This window comes from Bufo bufo, chromosome 3 (assembly GCF_905171765.1).
Source record: "Bufo bufo chromosome 3, aBufBuf1.1, whole genome shotgun sequence".
NCBI lineage: Eukaryota > Metazoa > Chordata > Amphibia > Anura > Bufonidae > Bufo > Bufo bufo.
In genome coordinates, this window is record NC_053391.1 from 447,853,476 (window position 1) to 447,870,033 (window position 16,558).

Sequence of the window (16,558 nt, forward strand, 5' to 3'; positions counted from 1 at the left end):
CACATCAGATATATTATTAAAGGGTGAGGGCTGGGAGCACGGTTCACGTGTTATCCCGAACTCGCCAGAAGCTGACAGTGCCACTACTGGCCAAAAGGCGGCAGCACTTCAGAGACCACGTATAGCTATGGCCGGCACAGTGGTTCAGTCACTTCAGTGTAGGCAGTAATAGTATTTTACAGAAGCTCAGGATGATGCCCACACCGTCCGCCCTGCCGTAAACATCAATATTACATCCACAGGGGTCCAACACCCGGCACCAATGCTCGCTACTGCTATGTCTATGGCGAGCAGGAAGAGCAACAGGAGACAGCTGATCGGTGGGGGTCCCGGGTGTCGGACCCCTGAGGATAGGTCATCAATATTAAAATCCCGGAGAACGCCTTTAAGGTGTGCCATTTCATAAATTTGGAACAGACATAAAAAGCAAAGCCAGACTTAAAACTGACACAAAAAAACAGCAGCAAATGATAAATGTCCCTCAGGCTGCAGTCAGGCTCCTCACCCCAGTGCCATGTACGGGCACACATATCATTGTTCCCGGGCCTGACGTGTGACAGACGTTATATACCACCCCACAGCTGGTTACATAAACTACTCCAGGGTGGGGGCTGGGAGCACGGTTCACGTGTTATCCCAAACTCGCCAGAAGACGCTCCTGCTACCAGCCACAAGGGGGCAGCACTTCGGCGACTATAGCTATGGCCTTGCCGTCACTTCAGTGTAGGCAGTAATAGTAATGGTATTTTACAGGAGCTCTGGATGTCGCCCACACCGTCCGCCCTGCTATTATCGTAATCCTATCCGTTTCTACCACTGTAACCATATATCTACTTCCGCCTACAGCGCCAACCGGTGCCTCTTTAAGAGGCCGGGCTGTGACGTCACGCTCCAGTCTCCACCTCGTGTGATGAGGTCACTGCTTATGGGATAGAATCAGGAGGGGAACTTGTAGGCACTGGGCAGAGAGCTAGACGGGGCACAAAGACCATAGTAGTGCCCATACACTGCCCGGACCAGGCCTGGGGACACCTGCCTGTGAATAAGGTTTCCATATCTGCACGGATAGAGCATCACCGTCCTGTTCTTGTTCAGAGCCGAAGGCGAGTGCTGCACTGAGGCAATGACAGCGTGGTGCCAACTTGGATACGGTGCTGGCAGCTCCGGTGGGCATGGCCCATGTGCTGCAATGGATATTGAGGCATCGGGACATCCTGGAAACTCCTGTACCCTGGCACTGTAATCATTGCCCTCCACAGGAAACAAAGGACTGTGCCACTGGAAGTACCCAAGCTGTGTGACCATAGAATGGCCTTCCTGAGGAGTACGTGTGCCAGTCTGCCCCCTGTGATGGACAATAGCCCCTGACTGACCTCTGGTGAGGTGGCAAGTCTCTAATAATGGAGGTAAGATCTTTACAGCTTTCTGACCCCTTCACCCTTGACCCCCCTGGCCTTTCTTCTGAGATGCTAGGGGTGGCAGAGGAAGCCTTCAAGGCTGGTAACTTTGAACTGGCAGCAGAGATCTACGGGTCTCAGCTAGACGAGCTGCCCCAGCCGGAGAGATCTTTATATCTGAAGAAAGGGAAGGCTTTGGCTTTGGCTGGACGAGTTGCAGATGCTTTGGCCTCTTACACAAGGGCGGCATCTCTACACCAGCTTTGTCCAGAGGAGCTTGGCATACTGGTAGAAAGCATCGCCCAGAACATCAGAGAGAAAGAACTAAAATTACCATGTGCCAAGAAGAAGAGTGAGAATGAAGGGAATCAAGGAACAGAACCCACCTGCCCTAAAGGCAACCCTCCAAACCCTGAGCAATCCCTGGAATGTGACCTCTTCTCCTGCCCAGCCTGCGGGCTTCTACTACTGGATCCGGTCACTTTAAATTGTGGTCATTCTTTTTGTAAGAGATGCGTGTGTGACAGAAAATCATCTGAATGTAGCAGCTGCACCAATAGAATAAAACGCAAAGCGGAGGGGTATGAAGCACCTTGTGTGGACCTGAAGGTTGATGTGGTCTTGGGGAACTTGATAGAGAAGTGGTTCAGCGTGGAGACCAATGTACGGAGATTGTCCTCTGAAGGAGATGCACTGTGGGAGAACAATGACTTGATAGCTGCATTAGAAAAATTCGACACGGCTTTGGAGCTGGGTAAGTGGTCTCACAGCACTAGTCCGTACTCACTTCTGTGCCTAATAGAAAGCTCTCACATGTTGACTACATCTAAACGGACTCCAGGAGCCAAGTCTCCAGGCTACTAGTCCCACTGTCCCACAGTTTTTTCCAGTTAAAGAGACGTAGATGTATTTAAACATGGACGCATACAAATTGACACTAACACAGCATTAGTGCCAATTAAAAGGGTATACCCAAATGGCATAGTGACAGGGCATGTTGTGGTCCAACTGTGTGACCCCCAACAGTTTGGAGAACAAAGGGACGGGCATTCCTTTAGCGTTTTTCCTGCGCATGCAAGTGAATTGGGTTGTGTTGTACCTCTGTGCACAGTGGGTGGCTAGGGGCATCAGGTAACAAGTTATCGCCATCCATCGGTGGGGTCTGAACACTGGGACCTTCAGCAGTCATGAGAACATGGGTGTTGTGCCTCCCAATTGAATGGAGCTATGATTGAGCATGCGCACCTCCACTCCTTTCAACGTCTCTGGGACAGCCGAACCTAACCAAGAGCTTGCCTATATCCAGCAGTCCTATAGAGCTGCATGGAGCAGGAGGGCTTGTGCTCGACCGCCGCGTCATTCAAATAGGCGACACAAGATCCCGTGAGATAAGAGACCGCCATTGGAAAGGCCACAGTCACATCAGTTCAATATGGGCACATTTGTGAACCTGTATTATGGCCTGAAGTACCGGACTGACCGTGGGTCTAATGACCCACACTGACAGTATTGTAGATCCCTTTTGATGCGGTCAGATCAGGTCATCAGACCGTTGGTTGGACTGGGACTTGTAGCCTAGACCAACCCTACAAATATGCCAAGAATCAGCCGGACAAATACCGATGCCCGCAGCAGTTTTAGTCCAGCCAATTCTCAGCATATTTGCCCGGTTGTGGCTGGATCTCCGCCGGTCCCCATTATAGTTTATGGGGTTGGCACCGTCTGGCCATTCCAAATCCAGAGAGCCGGGAACTGCCTGCCGCATCTCTGAATGCTAGTGTGAAACAGGCCTCATACGGGTGGAAATCAATGTGCAGTGGGGATTCTAAATCTGCAGCAATTTTTGACTGGATTTTTTTTCCAGTAGATTTTGTCTCAAATTCCGTGGCGAATCTGTAACAGTTTTTTTTTATTTTTCCATTCACTTTACGTCCCATGTGGATGCAGCTACAGCATAGCAATGAATGAAATTGTGCAGAATTTCCACAAAATATAGGGATGGAGCGGATTTGGAAATCTGAAGCATACCGAGAATCTGTGAGTGGAGTTTGTTAAAACCCCACTCACTCTAAGGGCTGTTTCACACGAGCGGATGCCGTGCGTGGCATCCGCTCCGTGAAAGAGTGCCAAGACCCGATGCAGACTGCAGAAGCACGGAGCATTAACATGATTGATAATGCTCTTTGCCTCTCTGTGATCTCTTTACTACGAAATCACAGTGACAACTTTATCTCACTGTGATTTCGTAGTAAAAAGATCACAGAGAGGCAGAAAGCATTATCAGTCATGTTACTGCTCCGTGCTTCTGCTGTCCGCATCGGGTCTTGGCACTCTTTCACGGAGCGGATGTCACGCACGGCATCCGCTCGTGTGAAACAGCCCTAAGGGTGCATTACCGCCACCGTAATTCTTGGTTCACATCTGTTCTGCAATTTTGCGGAATGGGATTGGACCCATTCATTTCAATGGGGCTGCAAAAGATGTGGACAGCACACCGTGTGCTGGCCGCATCTTTTATTCCGTTCCGAAGATATATGTCCTATTCTTGACCGCAAAACACGGTAGTGTGAATGCACCCTAAGGCTACATTTACATAACTGTAGTGTTTTGTGGATCTGCAAAACACGGATACCGGCCTGTGTGCATTCCGCAATTTGCAGAGCGCACGAGGCCGCTGCTATCATAGAATTGCAGACAAGAATAGGACATGCTCCCTCTTTTTTGCGGGGCCGTGGAACGGAACTATGGTGTGCTGTCTGCAAAGAAGTCCCTTTGTGAAGTGTCCTAACTGATGGTGCATATTATGTGCAAATGTTATCTTATCTGACAGTTTTCTGAATTCTGGGATCCCCATTTAGGCTAGGGCTACTGTGTATGGCGGCATACAGTATATTGCTGTGCTGTTTTGTGCATATTTTACTGCTGCAATGTGGCTGTAAAAAAACAGCCAACTTGTAGACAGGTCACAGGTAAGTAGCAGTTTTGTGCAACTTGCATTGCAGTCCGTGATAGCAAACTTGTGCGATTTGCAACTGTATGCAGTCCCGCCAGGTCAGGGATCACATTGCGGCCTCCTTGATAATCGTTAGTTGTGATGTACGCAATGCCGCAGTACATCTACAGTATATGTCGCAGTGTAGCCCTAGCTACAGGTGCCTTCACACATGGCAGAATTTGTTGCTGAGAATTTCTGCAATTGAAAGGCTACCTGCATAGGGGGTGTGGGCTGCGTAACAGAAATCCGTACGTATTTCCATGCACAACATTCATTTCCGGAGATAGCCCAGTATAGCGCTCCACTATCTCCGGAACTCCGTAGAGATGAATGAAATGGCCGCACGCATGTGCAACCGGCCACTCCGGCAGCAGGGGGTACGGGGCCCCATCGATGTAATAGTTATCTCCTATCCCCAGAGAAGGCTCCGCAGCCTTCTCAAACAGCTGATCGGCGGGGGTCCCACCGATCAGATGCTTAAAATTATAATTTTTTTAAATCATGGAAAAAAAACGTAAAAAACGCCAGTAAAAACACTCTTTTACACAATGCTAAGGGCTCTTTCACACTTGCGTTGTTGTGTTCCGGCATAGAGTTCCGTCGTCGGGGCTCTATGCCGGAAGAATCCTGATCAGGATTATCCTAATGCATTCTGAATGGAGAGAAATCCGTTCAGGATGCATCAGGATGTCTTCAGTTCCGGACCGGAACGTTTTTTGGCCGGAGAAAATACCGCAGCATGCTGCGCTTTTTGCTCCGGCCAAAAATCCTGAACACTTGCCGCAAGGCCGGATCCGGAATTAATGCCCATTGAAAGGCATTGATCCGGATCCGGCCTTAAGCTAAACGTTGTTTCGACGCATTACCGGATCCGACGTTTAGCTTTTTCTGAATGGTTACCATGGCTGCCAGGACGCTAAAGTCCTGTTTGCCATGGTAAAGTGTAGCGGGGAGCAGCATACTTACCGTCGGTGCGGCTCCCGGGGCGCTTCAGAGTGACGTCAGGGCGCCCCACGCGCATGGATGACGTGATCGCATGGATCACGTCATCCATGCGCATGGGGCGCCCTGACGTCATTCTGGAGCGCCCCGGGAGCCGCACGGACTGTAAGTATACTGCTCTCCCACTCCCCACTACTACTATGGCAACCAGGACTTTAATAGCGTCCTGGGTGCCATAGTAACACTGAACGCATTTTGAAGACGGATCCGTCTTCAAATGCTTTCAGTTCACCTGCGTTGTTACGGATCCGGCGGGCACCTCCGGCAAATGGAGTGCACGACGGATCCGGACAACGCAAGTGTGAAAGAGGCCTAACTAAAAAAACCTTGTATAACATTGTAGAAGAAAAAAAAAAAGTGAAAACACTTGAAATTAAGGCCTCATGCACAGTTGTTTTTTGCGTCCGCTAAAAGAAACGGATGCGGCATCCGTTTTTTTTAGAGAATCAGTTTTTTTTCCACAGATCCCTTGTAATAAATGCCTAACCTTGTCCGCAAATGTGAAAAAAGTAGGACATGCACTATTTTTTTTGCTAAAGGGAAACACGGACAACAGACACGGAACACAAACGGATGAACTATCAGCATTTTTTTGCTGACCCATTGAAATGAATGGGCCGCCATCCTATCCGCAAAATGTGTGCATGAGGCCTTAGGAATAAGATGCCTCCATGATTCTAGGGTAGAATACCTCCTTAATATAGCATGCTATGGAACTTGGTACTAATTTTTTCTCATGTTCAAACAGAATGTATGAGAAAACCACTATGTGTTTCTGTGTGCCTCGGAACGTGCTATGGATACTGCGTTGTGATTGTCTGCAGAGAACCTGAGTAAAAAAATAAATATGCGGAAAGTTAAATATATCTGCCTTCGAATTGGAATTAAACTGGTGAAAAATTACCCGATGTCTGCAGTTCTGTTCAGGTCCCAGAAGTTAAAGAGCACCTTTCACCGCTCCTGACATCTCTGTTTTAATAGCTTTATGCATTCCCCAGGTAATAACAATTCTGGAGAACCTATTCTTAAGGCTCTATGTTGTGCCGTTCCTTTATCATTACTACTAGAAATTATGAATGAATTGCTAGCAGTCTGCAGTAAGGGTACAGAGGGGTGTAACAAGTTGGGGGGGGGGGGGTGTACCTGCACAGTAGGAAAATGGCAGTACTGATTGGATAAAGTGAGACTGTGCAGGAACACCCCCCAACTTGTTACGCCCCTCTGTACCCTTACTGCAGACTGCTAGCAATTCATTCATAACTTCTAGCAGAAATAATAAAGGAATGGCACAACATAGAGTCATAAGAATAGATGCTCCAGAATTGTTATTACATGGAGAATGCATGAAGCTATTAAAACAGTCATGTCAGGGTCTCTTGAAAAACAACTTTTATCTGAAGAGAGAGCCGTTATCAGAAGAGGGATCAGCGTGTCCACTCGGCCTGCACGTATACCAGAAGGGGAAATGTTCTGCCTGCCGACTGGGCTGCTGCAGTGTGCAGTGGGAAAGAGTTGATAGACATTACAGGGGTGTGCAGTCTTATACGTATTGTATAAGGAAGAGCTATGCGGCTTAGTAATATGCTTTGAGGTTAATTTATTAAGGGATTGTGCACGTTTAGGGGAGGATGGTAAACCCCCCATCCTGGACAGACTTGCGAAGGTAAGCATACTTACCTGTTTCTCGACACTGGCTCTTGTGCTCTCTAGCATCAGCTGCTCCACTCGGGTCCCTCGATATAAACTTCTGGTTTGACATCGCTGCAGCCAATTGCTGGCCGCAGCAGTGACCTGCTACCTTTTGCGTCATTTGACCATTTGACATGACGCAAAGGGAGGAGGTCACGGCTGTGGCCAGTTATTGGCTGCAGCAGCATCAAACCAGATGTTTTAGCTAAATGAAGAGGCTTCGACACTCCAGTGAGCGCTGCTGCATCCTCACAGCAAACCAACCATGGCGTCGTACATTAAAGGGGTTGTCCGAGTTATGAAAAAAAAAAATATAGCACTGAAAATCTGATATATAACTGAGCTAAGCAAGTTTTATGCAAAAAAAAATATATATTTTTCCTCATTTCCCTGGTTCTTTTCTGGCCCTTTGTTTACATGCAATAACAACAATCTCTGCCCCTCCCCCTGCTCTGCTAAGGGAGTGGATACAAGAGCTGCCCTGAGTGACATGTCTGCCTGCTGGGAGACTCAGCAGCATCTTGTATGTGTAGAACTACAAGTCCCAGCTGTATAATGACACTGCTAAGGGAGTGGATACAAGAGCTGCCCTGAGTGCTAGGAGAATCAGCAGCATGCTGTATGTGTAGGACACAAGTCCCAGCTGTATAATGACACTGCTAAGGGAGTGAATACAAGAGCTGCCCTGAGTGACATGTCTGCCTGCTGGGAGACTCTGCAGCTTGTTGTATGTGTAGGACTACAAGTCCCAGCTGTATAATGACACTGCTAAGGGAGTGGATACAAGACCCAGATAGCAAATAATTGTGCTGCAACAGACTTGCCAAGCTTCACAAGTATGTTGCAAACTGGTAGCAAGTCTGCTTTGCAAGTCTCTAGATTAACTTGCTTTTGCAAACTTGCTGCAAGTTCTCGTTAAAGGGACTCTGTCACCACTTTCTAACCCCCCCTTTTAAAAGTATTGTTCTCTCCATGGCGCCCTTGTGATTACAAAGGTGTTGTTATAACATAAATTCGCCGTCTCGTTTTGATAAAAATACCTTTTATCTAACCTGTCAATCTTGTGGATAAGGTGCCCAGGGCGTTTCTGAAGGTCTGAAGCTGCCGCCCGCCGCCGCCGCCGTTGGTGCCCAGCTCCTCCCCTGATCCTTTCAGCGCCGCCTGAATGTAAAGAAATCCGCCTCCGGCTCTCGCTCAGTGCCCCCTCCTCCTTTTCAAAGATCCCGCGCGTGCGCACAGGCCTGTGCCTGATGCGCCCGTGCGGACATTTAGAATCAGCCTCATTGAGCGAAGTGCGCATGCGCGCACTTCGCTCAACCTCCTCATAAGACGAGCACTGCAGCCAGCCACTCAGAGCCTGCGGCTCCATACAGCGCTTGGCAGGCTCTGAGTGGCTGGCTGCAGTGCTCGTCTTATGAGGAGGTTGAGTGAAGTGCGCGCATGCGCACTTCGCTCAATGAGGCTGATTCTAAATGTCCGCACGGGCGCATCAGGCACAGGCCTGTGCGCACGCGCGGGATCTTTGAAAAGGAGGAGGGGGCACTGAGCGAGAGCCGGAGGCGGATTTCTTTACATTCAGGCGGCGCTGAAAGGATCAGGGGAGGAGCTGGGCACCAACGGCGGCGGCGGGCGGCAGCTTCAGACCTTCAGAAACGCCCTGGGCACCTTATCCACAAGATTGACAGGTTAGATAAAAGGTATTTTTATCAAAACGAGACGGCGAATTTATGTTATAACAACACCTTTGTAATCACAAGGGCGCCATGGAGAGAACAATACTTTTAAAAGGGGGGGTTAGAAAGTGGTGACAGAGTCCCTTTAAGTTATTATGCTCTTGCTAGAGACTTGCCAAGCAAATTTGCTCCAAGTTGAAAAAGTGTCAACTAGAACTTGTGCTGCAAGTTCTCTGCAAGTGTACAACTTGCCAGATAATGTGTGCAGCAAGTTAACAAGACTTACAATTTAACCCTGCCACAAGTTTGTGGCAAGTTATCCTTGCTATCTGGGGAGCTGCCCTGAGTGCTGGGAGACTCTGCATCATGTTGTATGTGTAGGACTACAAGTCCCAGCTGTATAATGACACTGCTAAGGGAGTGAATACAAGAGCTGCCCTGAGTGACATGTCTGCCTGCTGGGAGAATCAGCAGCATGTTGTGTAGGACTACAAGTCCCAGCTGTATAATGACACTGCTAAGGGAGTGGCTACAAGAGCTGCCCTGAGTGCTGGGAGAATCAGCAGCATGTTGTATGTGTAGGACTACAAGTCCCAGCTGTATAATGACACTGCTAAGGGAGTGAATACAAGAGCTGCCCTGAGTGCTGGGAGAATCAGCAGCATGTTGTATGTGTAGGACTACAAGTCCCAGATGTATAATGACACTGCTAAGGGAGTGAATACTAGAGCTGCCCTGAGTGACATGTCTGCCTGCTGGGAGACTCTGCAGCATCTTGTATGTGTAGGACTACAAGTCCCAGCTGTATAATGACACTGCTAAGGGAGTGAATACAAGAGCTGCCCTGAGTGCTGGGAGAATCAACAGCATGCTGTATGTGTAGGACTACAAGTCCCAGCTGTATAATGACACTGCTAAGGGAGTGGCTACAAGAGCTGCCCTGAGTGCTGGGAGAATCAGCAGCATGTTGTGTAGGACTACAAGTCCCAGCTGTATAATGACACTGCTAAGGGAGTGGCTACAAGAGCTGCCCTGAGTGCTGGGAGAATCAGCAGCATGTTGTATGTGTAGGACTACAAGTCCCAGCTGTATAATGACACTGCTAAGGGAGTGAATACAAGAGCTGCCCTGAGTGCTGGGAGAATCAGCAGCATGTTGTATGTGTAGGACTACAAGTCCCAGCTGTATAATGACACTGCTAAGGGAGTGAATACAAGAGCTGCCCTGAGTGACATGTCTGCCTGCTGGGAGACTCTGCAGCATCTTGTATGTGTAGGACTACAAGTCCCAGCTGTATAATGACACTGCTAAGGGAGTGAATACAAGAGCTGCCCTGAGTGCTGGGAGACTCTGCAGCATGTTGTATGTGTAGGACTACAAGTCCCAGCTGTATAATGACACTGCTAATACACACAGGATCTTCCCCCTACCTTCTTGTGCAATGCTCTCTCTAGTATGTCAGCTCCAGTGCCCAGCATTGTCTCCTTACTGCCTGCAGAGCTGTGCAGCTGAAGGGGTTAAGAATCCCAGCAGAGAGTAGACGGCAGTGGAGGGGGGCGTGGCCAGCACAGTGACGTCTCATTTACAGGCTTGTAAATGACCTTTATCAGAGCAGGGAGAGAAGCTGACATCACAGGTCATGTGACCCTCAGTGAAATCTGATAAACCAGGAACTGCAGATAAAGTGAGTTAATTGGAAAGCTGTTACATTTGCCTAGTTAGGAACATAGAAAGAACAAAAAAATAACTCGGACAACCCCTTTAAGTTGAATGGGACTGAGCTGCATATAGGCAATGTGACCGATGAACATAACGTCAGTGGCCTAGGAAAAGGCCATAGTGCTACTGGAACAGTGGATTATTGAGGGTGCCAGAAGTCAGAACCCCCCTGATCAGATATTGTTGACCTATCATTATTATTATTAGGGTCTTCCCATGCTGCAGATTTTGTTGCAGAATTGTCCGCGACTGAAAATCAGTTCCATTCATATGAATGGGGCGGCAAGCACATGGATTTCTGCAAGCACTATTCAGGTGAAAGGAAATGAATTTCAGTCGTGGAAAATTCTTCAACAAAATCCGCAGCATGTGAGGGCACCCCTAAACTCCTGAAAAACCACATTTCAGTGATTGACCAGCTTTGTGCTGTTCGGAGGCATTTGTTCACTTACAGGCTGCATGCATATTCAGTATGGCACCTAATAATCTCTGTACTGCCATCCTCATTATAGCTGCAAAATATTGCTGTAGCGGAAATAAAGTATTGGCAGTTTGCAGGAGTGTGATTAAAGGGAACCTGTCATCAACTTTATGCTGACCTCACTGAGGATAGCGTAAAGTACTGACAGAAATGCTGATCTCAGCGGTGTCACTCATGAGCTAAAAGTAAGTGGTTGCTGAGAACCAACATCATAATCATTGCAGCCCAGGCCTTGAAAAGAGTCACATCTACCTGAGAAGAGTCCTGGTTATTCCTAATCTCCTGCACTCTCACCCATCTGCTGATGGTTGGCAGTTCTCTCCTAGAGAGAAAGGGAGAAAACTAGGTAGAAGACTGTCAGTCATCAGCAGGAGAGCAGGAATTCATGAATATCCATGACTCTTCTCAGGTGGCCAGGACTCTCTTCCAGGCCCAGTCTGCAATGATTGTGATGCTGGTTCTCGGCAACCACTTACTTTTAACTTTTAATTGACAGACCACTGAAATCAACTCACCTGTCTCTACTTTATTCTGCCGTTAGTATGGGTAGCATAAAGTTGATGGCAGGTTCCCTTTAAAGAGGAAGAGGAGAGTTCTAGAAATAGTGGGGGTCATTAACTAACAGCAGTACACCAATATTTTGTCGCACAGGCATTCTTATGCCATCCTCGACACTGTGGAGTGGCCATGGGCCCATGCAAATTCGTTTACCTTTATACCTCTTTCCAGGAGTAAATGTTGTGGGCTAGAATAGATTTCCCTCCATGGACATGGACAGCTGGAAAGAAGCACCTAATTTATGATGAGGGGCCTATATATATAAAAAAAAATGTAGACTACCACAGGGTGAGCAGAGGCAGGGATTTTAGTAACATCTCTGTTGTATTTTTAGAGGTGAAAATAAGGATAGTGACACTATACACACGGATAAGGTCCGTATACATCTACATGGTTGTGGAATTACTGTGCCAACTAAGTGGTTTGGCGTAGGGCGTTTTTCTGGAGCCTCCCAGGTATTCACCCTTTAACCCCTATACAGGAAAGTGGAGTGTGCTGTGGGTTAGCAACCAGCCATCTACTTCCTGGGATGATCCCGGTGTAGTTGGTAGCGGAAACACAGGGGTCAGAGACACTAGCGCAAGGCACCAGAGGCACAGACTTGGCACAAATTCAAAACCAGTTAGAATACAGGCAAAATCCAAGGCAAACACATAATACAGGCAAGAGACAAAACTTGAAGCACTTGCCGACGGGCATACTTCAGGAATCCGGTCATGCGGATTACAGGAACTCAGTCAGACATAGTGAATACATGTGCAATAACTTAGCAAGACTGACTACAGGAACTAATTCAAACCTAGCGGATGGTGGACAGCAGTGGTCAGAAGGGTGCACAAGACACTCACACTGTCACTAAAGGACACAGTTCAGATACAGCGGTGCAGAACTCTAGCACATACAATCCATGACAAGGTGAAGCACACGGAGTACAAAGAATGTATACAGGGTAAGGCATACGACAGACAGACGTAACCAGAACAGTCCAGATATAAACTCTAACCTGGAGCACAGACAGTCTCCAAACGGATCAAAGCAAGACATACTGCACAACCAGGGCAGGTCACAGAACTGAAGAGATGGATCACATAATTCCTGCTCCAGTCCCATTCTGTCAGCCAGTGTGCCTCCAACTAGACTACTGTCCAGCGTTTAAGGTGCCCATAAACATTAGAGAGCTGTCGTCCGAATGCTCATTCATCCAACAGCTATCTCCCCAGATTCCCCCATACACATGCCTTCTTAGCTTGACTGAGTGTGTATGTGTTTTCAGTGGAGACCACCTCTGCCAGTCACCTCTGGTGGCTTACCTCCCAAGACAAAAGGATCGGGTGCTGAAAATCAAAAGACCCAATCCCTCTCTCTTGTCCGAAGCTCCCCTTACACATTAGACTGTCAGCCAGTCCCGCAGAAAAAACACAAGTAGTCTAATATGTATGGGGGCCTTTTAGAGTTCACTAGAGCGTCTCTAGCAGGGAAGACATTGTAGTGGGAAACAAAGGGTAAGAGGACACTTCTGGGAAGAATTTTAGTGTAAGGGACTTTTTATACAGGTAGATAAACAGCCAGTAATGTTCACCAATTATCAATAGCAAGTTTATTGGTGCTCATTTACTTTTATTTTCATGATACCGTTATCACAGGAAGTTTGAACGAATGAGTGTTGGTGTGATCATTCATTCCCCTGTCGTCTCATACAGTTACATAAGTGTCAGCACAAGTGAATGTGCTGCTGAATAAAATAAAATAGTTTTGGAAACCCGTGTTTTAATGTTTGATCGCTGGACACCTTTATACCGGACAGTGATCATGAATGATCGTATGAATGATCGTTCGGCCGAACATCGCTCTATGTAAAAGGGCCTATCAGGTAAACTCGACATAATGTGAGCACTGTGCTACAGTGCATTGACACTTTTTTACCTTTAACCTAATTCTAAGCGTTATCTTACTGTAGGGTAAATATCACAATCTGCTGGTTGTTTGTTGTCTGTGCAGTTAGCTTGGAAAGTCTGGCAACAGCTGTGATCAGTTTTAGGCTACGTTCACACTGGCGTTTTGGCTTTCCGTTTGTGAGATCCGTTCAGGGCTCTCACAAGCGGTCCAAAACGGATCAGTTTTGCCCTAATGCATTCTGAATGGAAAAGGATCCGCTCAGAATGCATCAGTTTGTCTCCGTTCAGTCTCCATTCCGCTCTGGAGGCGAACACCAAAAAGCTGCCTGCAGCGTTTTGCTGTCCACTTGACGAAACTGAGGCAAACGGATCCGTCCTGGCACACAATGTAAGTCAATGGGGACGGATCAGTTTTCACTGACACAATAGAAAACTGATCCGTCCCCCATTGACTTTCAATGGAGTTCATGACGGATCCGTCTTGGCTATGTTACAGATAATACAAATGGATCCGTTCATGACGGATGCATGCGGTTGTATTATTGTAACGGATCAGTTTTTGTAGATTCATGACTTATCCGCCCAAAACACGAGTGTGAAAGTAGCCTTAGATGTACTACATAAATAATAAAGGGATCACTGAAAGCACCTTACTATCTGCATGAGCAATTCTCAGCGGAAAAAAGCTCAGTTCACCTCTTTAATCTGAAAGGGTTAATAATAAAGCTTAAAGGGAATCTGTCAGAAGTTTTGACCATGCTAAACTGCTGACAGCACTATGTAGGGGCTGGGGAGACCAGTATAAACATACTCTCTTTATTATTAGGAGTAGTGTGAATATGAACTTTTATTCTGTCAGGTTCTACTCTTGCAAGTGTACTGAAGACAAAGAAGTGCTCTCTGCAGAAGAGAGGGGTTGTGAAGCAGTTCAGTGCAGAAAGCACTTCACACTGTAGGTTTGGCTCCTGGGCCCTTGCAGAAGCAGAACCTGGCAGACTAAATGTTCATATTTACACTACTCCTGATTTAATAATAAAAGCTAAACAATATGTATGTTTGTCCTGCTGTCCTGAGCCTCTACCTAGTGCTGTCAGCAGTTTAGCATTATCAAAGCTGCTGACAGACTCCCTTAAAAAAATATTTGTTAATTTGTTTATTTCTGAGTTGAATTATCAATGAAAAATCCTCACAGGATGGATCTTCTTTGGATTTTCCATCTGACCACAGACTCGTTTCCCCCTACGAAAAGTACTGCTGAGTCCCTCATATATAAAGGCCGTACCCAAGCTGACCAACTGTTAATTTTAAAGTATTCCTTTTTGTTTTGGGCCTGTTTATTTTGTAATCTAATTAGTTTGAATAAAAGTAAAGTTTTAAAATATTTCAGAAAAAGGTGGGCACCTAGTGGGATTTGGTTGGTCCTGTGACCATTGCGTTTTTTAAAATATTTGTATCCCTAGGGCCCGACCGAGGGCACAACTTAGTCCCTGTAGTTTCCTGACGTACACTCTAAATGTAGGGGAAAAAAAAGATGTAAACCCAGTCTTAGCTGGGTGAGGGGGCTTTGTTGTGGATTAGGGGTATTATTTCTCCTTCTGGAAAGTGCTTAGTAGGCATAAGGAGTCTTATAAGCCATGCAATGCTCTATGTAAATTAGCTTTTTCCGAAAAGAAAAGAAAGCTTTGCCCCTTATGCCACCCACCAGTTAGAAGGCCGCTGTCCTTAAGTCAGTGTTCAAGCTTTTTACAACAGGACTTTAGACATAATTTAGGGCTATAGCTAAGCCAGTACCCCTGAGTGATTTTATGGCGGCGGGTGGTGCCGGGGGAGGGTTGCGGGCGATCCCCCGCCCGCCTCCTCTTGAAACCCAGTGGGTATACCAGAGTGTCAGCACATTGCTGACACTCTGGTATAAACGGCTGACATCTGTGCAGATGTCAGCCGTTTAAGCCTTTCTATACCGCGGTCCGTACGGACCGATGTATGGAAAAGGTTAACAGTCAGTGTCAGGGAGCTCCCTCCCTCTCCCATCGGGGGGCTGCTGTGCCTTTGCAGCCCCCAGACAGGATGGGGTGACAGAGGGAGGGAGCCCCCCTCCTTACCCTTCCCCTTCTGCTCAGTTGTGGCCACAACTGAGCAGACGGGAAGGTTCCCATGGCAACAGGACGCCTTCTCAGGCATCCTGCGGTCCATGGTGCTGAACAGATCTGTGCTAAAGGCATAGATCTGTTCAGACAAAGTGTAAGTAAAATACAGTACAGTACACTATATATTGTACTGTACTGTATTATACAGACATCAGACCCACTGGATCTTCAAGAACCAAGTGGGTCTGGGTCAAAAAAATGTAAAAAAAATGTGAAAAAAGTAAAGATAAAAAAAACACACATTTATCACTGAATAAAAATAAAAAAAATAAAATACACTACACATATTAAGTATCGCCGCGTCCGTAACGACCTGATCTATAAAACGGTCATGTTACTTTCCCCGCATGGTGAACGCCATAAAAATAAAAACTATGAGAAAATTTTAATTTTGCCCACCTTACTTCGCAAAAAAGGTAATAAAAGTGATCAAAAAAGTTGCATGTATGCCAAAATTGTACCAATCAAACCGTCATCTCATCCCGCAAAAATCATACCCTACCCAAGATAATCGCCCAAAAACTGAAAAAACTATGGCTCTTAGACTATGGAAACACTAAAACATGATTTTTTTTGTTTCAAAAATGAAATCATTGTGTAAAACTTACATAAATAAAAAAAATTGTATACATATTAGGTATCGCCGCGTCTGTAACAACCTGCTCTATAAAAATACCACATGATCTAACCTGTCAGATGAATGTTGTAAATAAAAAATAAAAAACGGTGCCAAAAAAGCTATTTCTTGTTATCTTGCCTCACAAAAAGTGTAGAGCAACCAAAAACATATGTACCCTAAACTAGTACCAACAGAACTGCCACCCTATCCTGTAGTTTCTAAAATGGGGTCACTTTTTTGGAGTTTCTACTCTAGGGGTGCATCAGGGGGGCTTCAAAATGGACATTGTGTCAAAAAAACTAGTCCAGCAAAATCTGCCTTCCAAAAACCGTATGGCATTCCTTTCCTTCTGCGCCCTGCCGTGTGCACATATGGGGTGTTTC

The 16,558-nt window shown here is 46.7% G+C and overlaps 1 protein-coding gene across 1 annotated transcript in view; it reads left to right on the plus strand.

Annotated features, from left to right (window-relative positions):
* The first annotated feature begins 943 nt into the window (after nucleotides 1–943).
* LONRF2 (LON peptidase N-terminal domain and ring finger 2) overlaps nucleotides 944–16,558 on the plus strand; it is an 80,992-nt gene continuing 65,377 nt past the window's right edge. Inside the window, exon 1 of the mRNA XM_040425089.1 lies at nucleotides 944–2,151. Within this exon, the coding sequence (XP_040281023.1) occupies nucleotides 1,401–2,151 (751 nt within the window). The 5' untranslated portion in view covers nucleotides 944–1,400. The remainder of the gene's footprint in view (nucleotides 2,152–16,558) is intronic.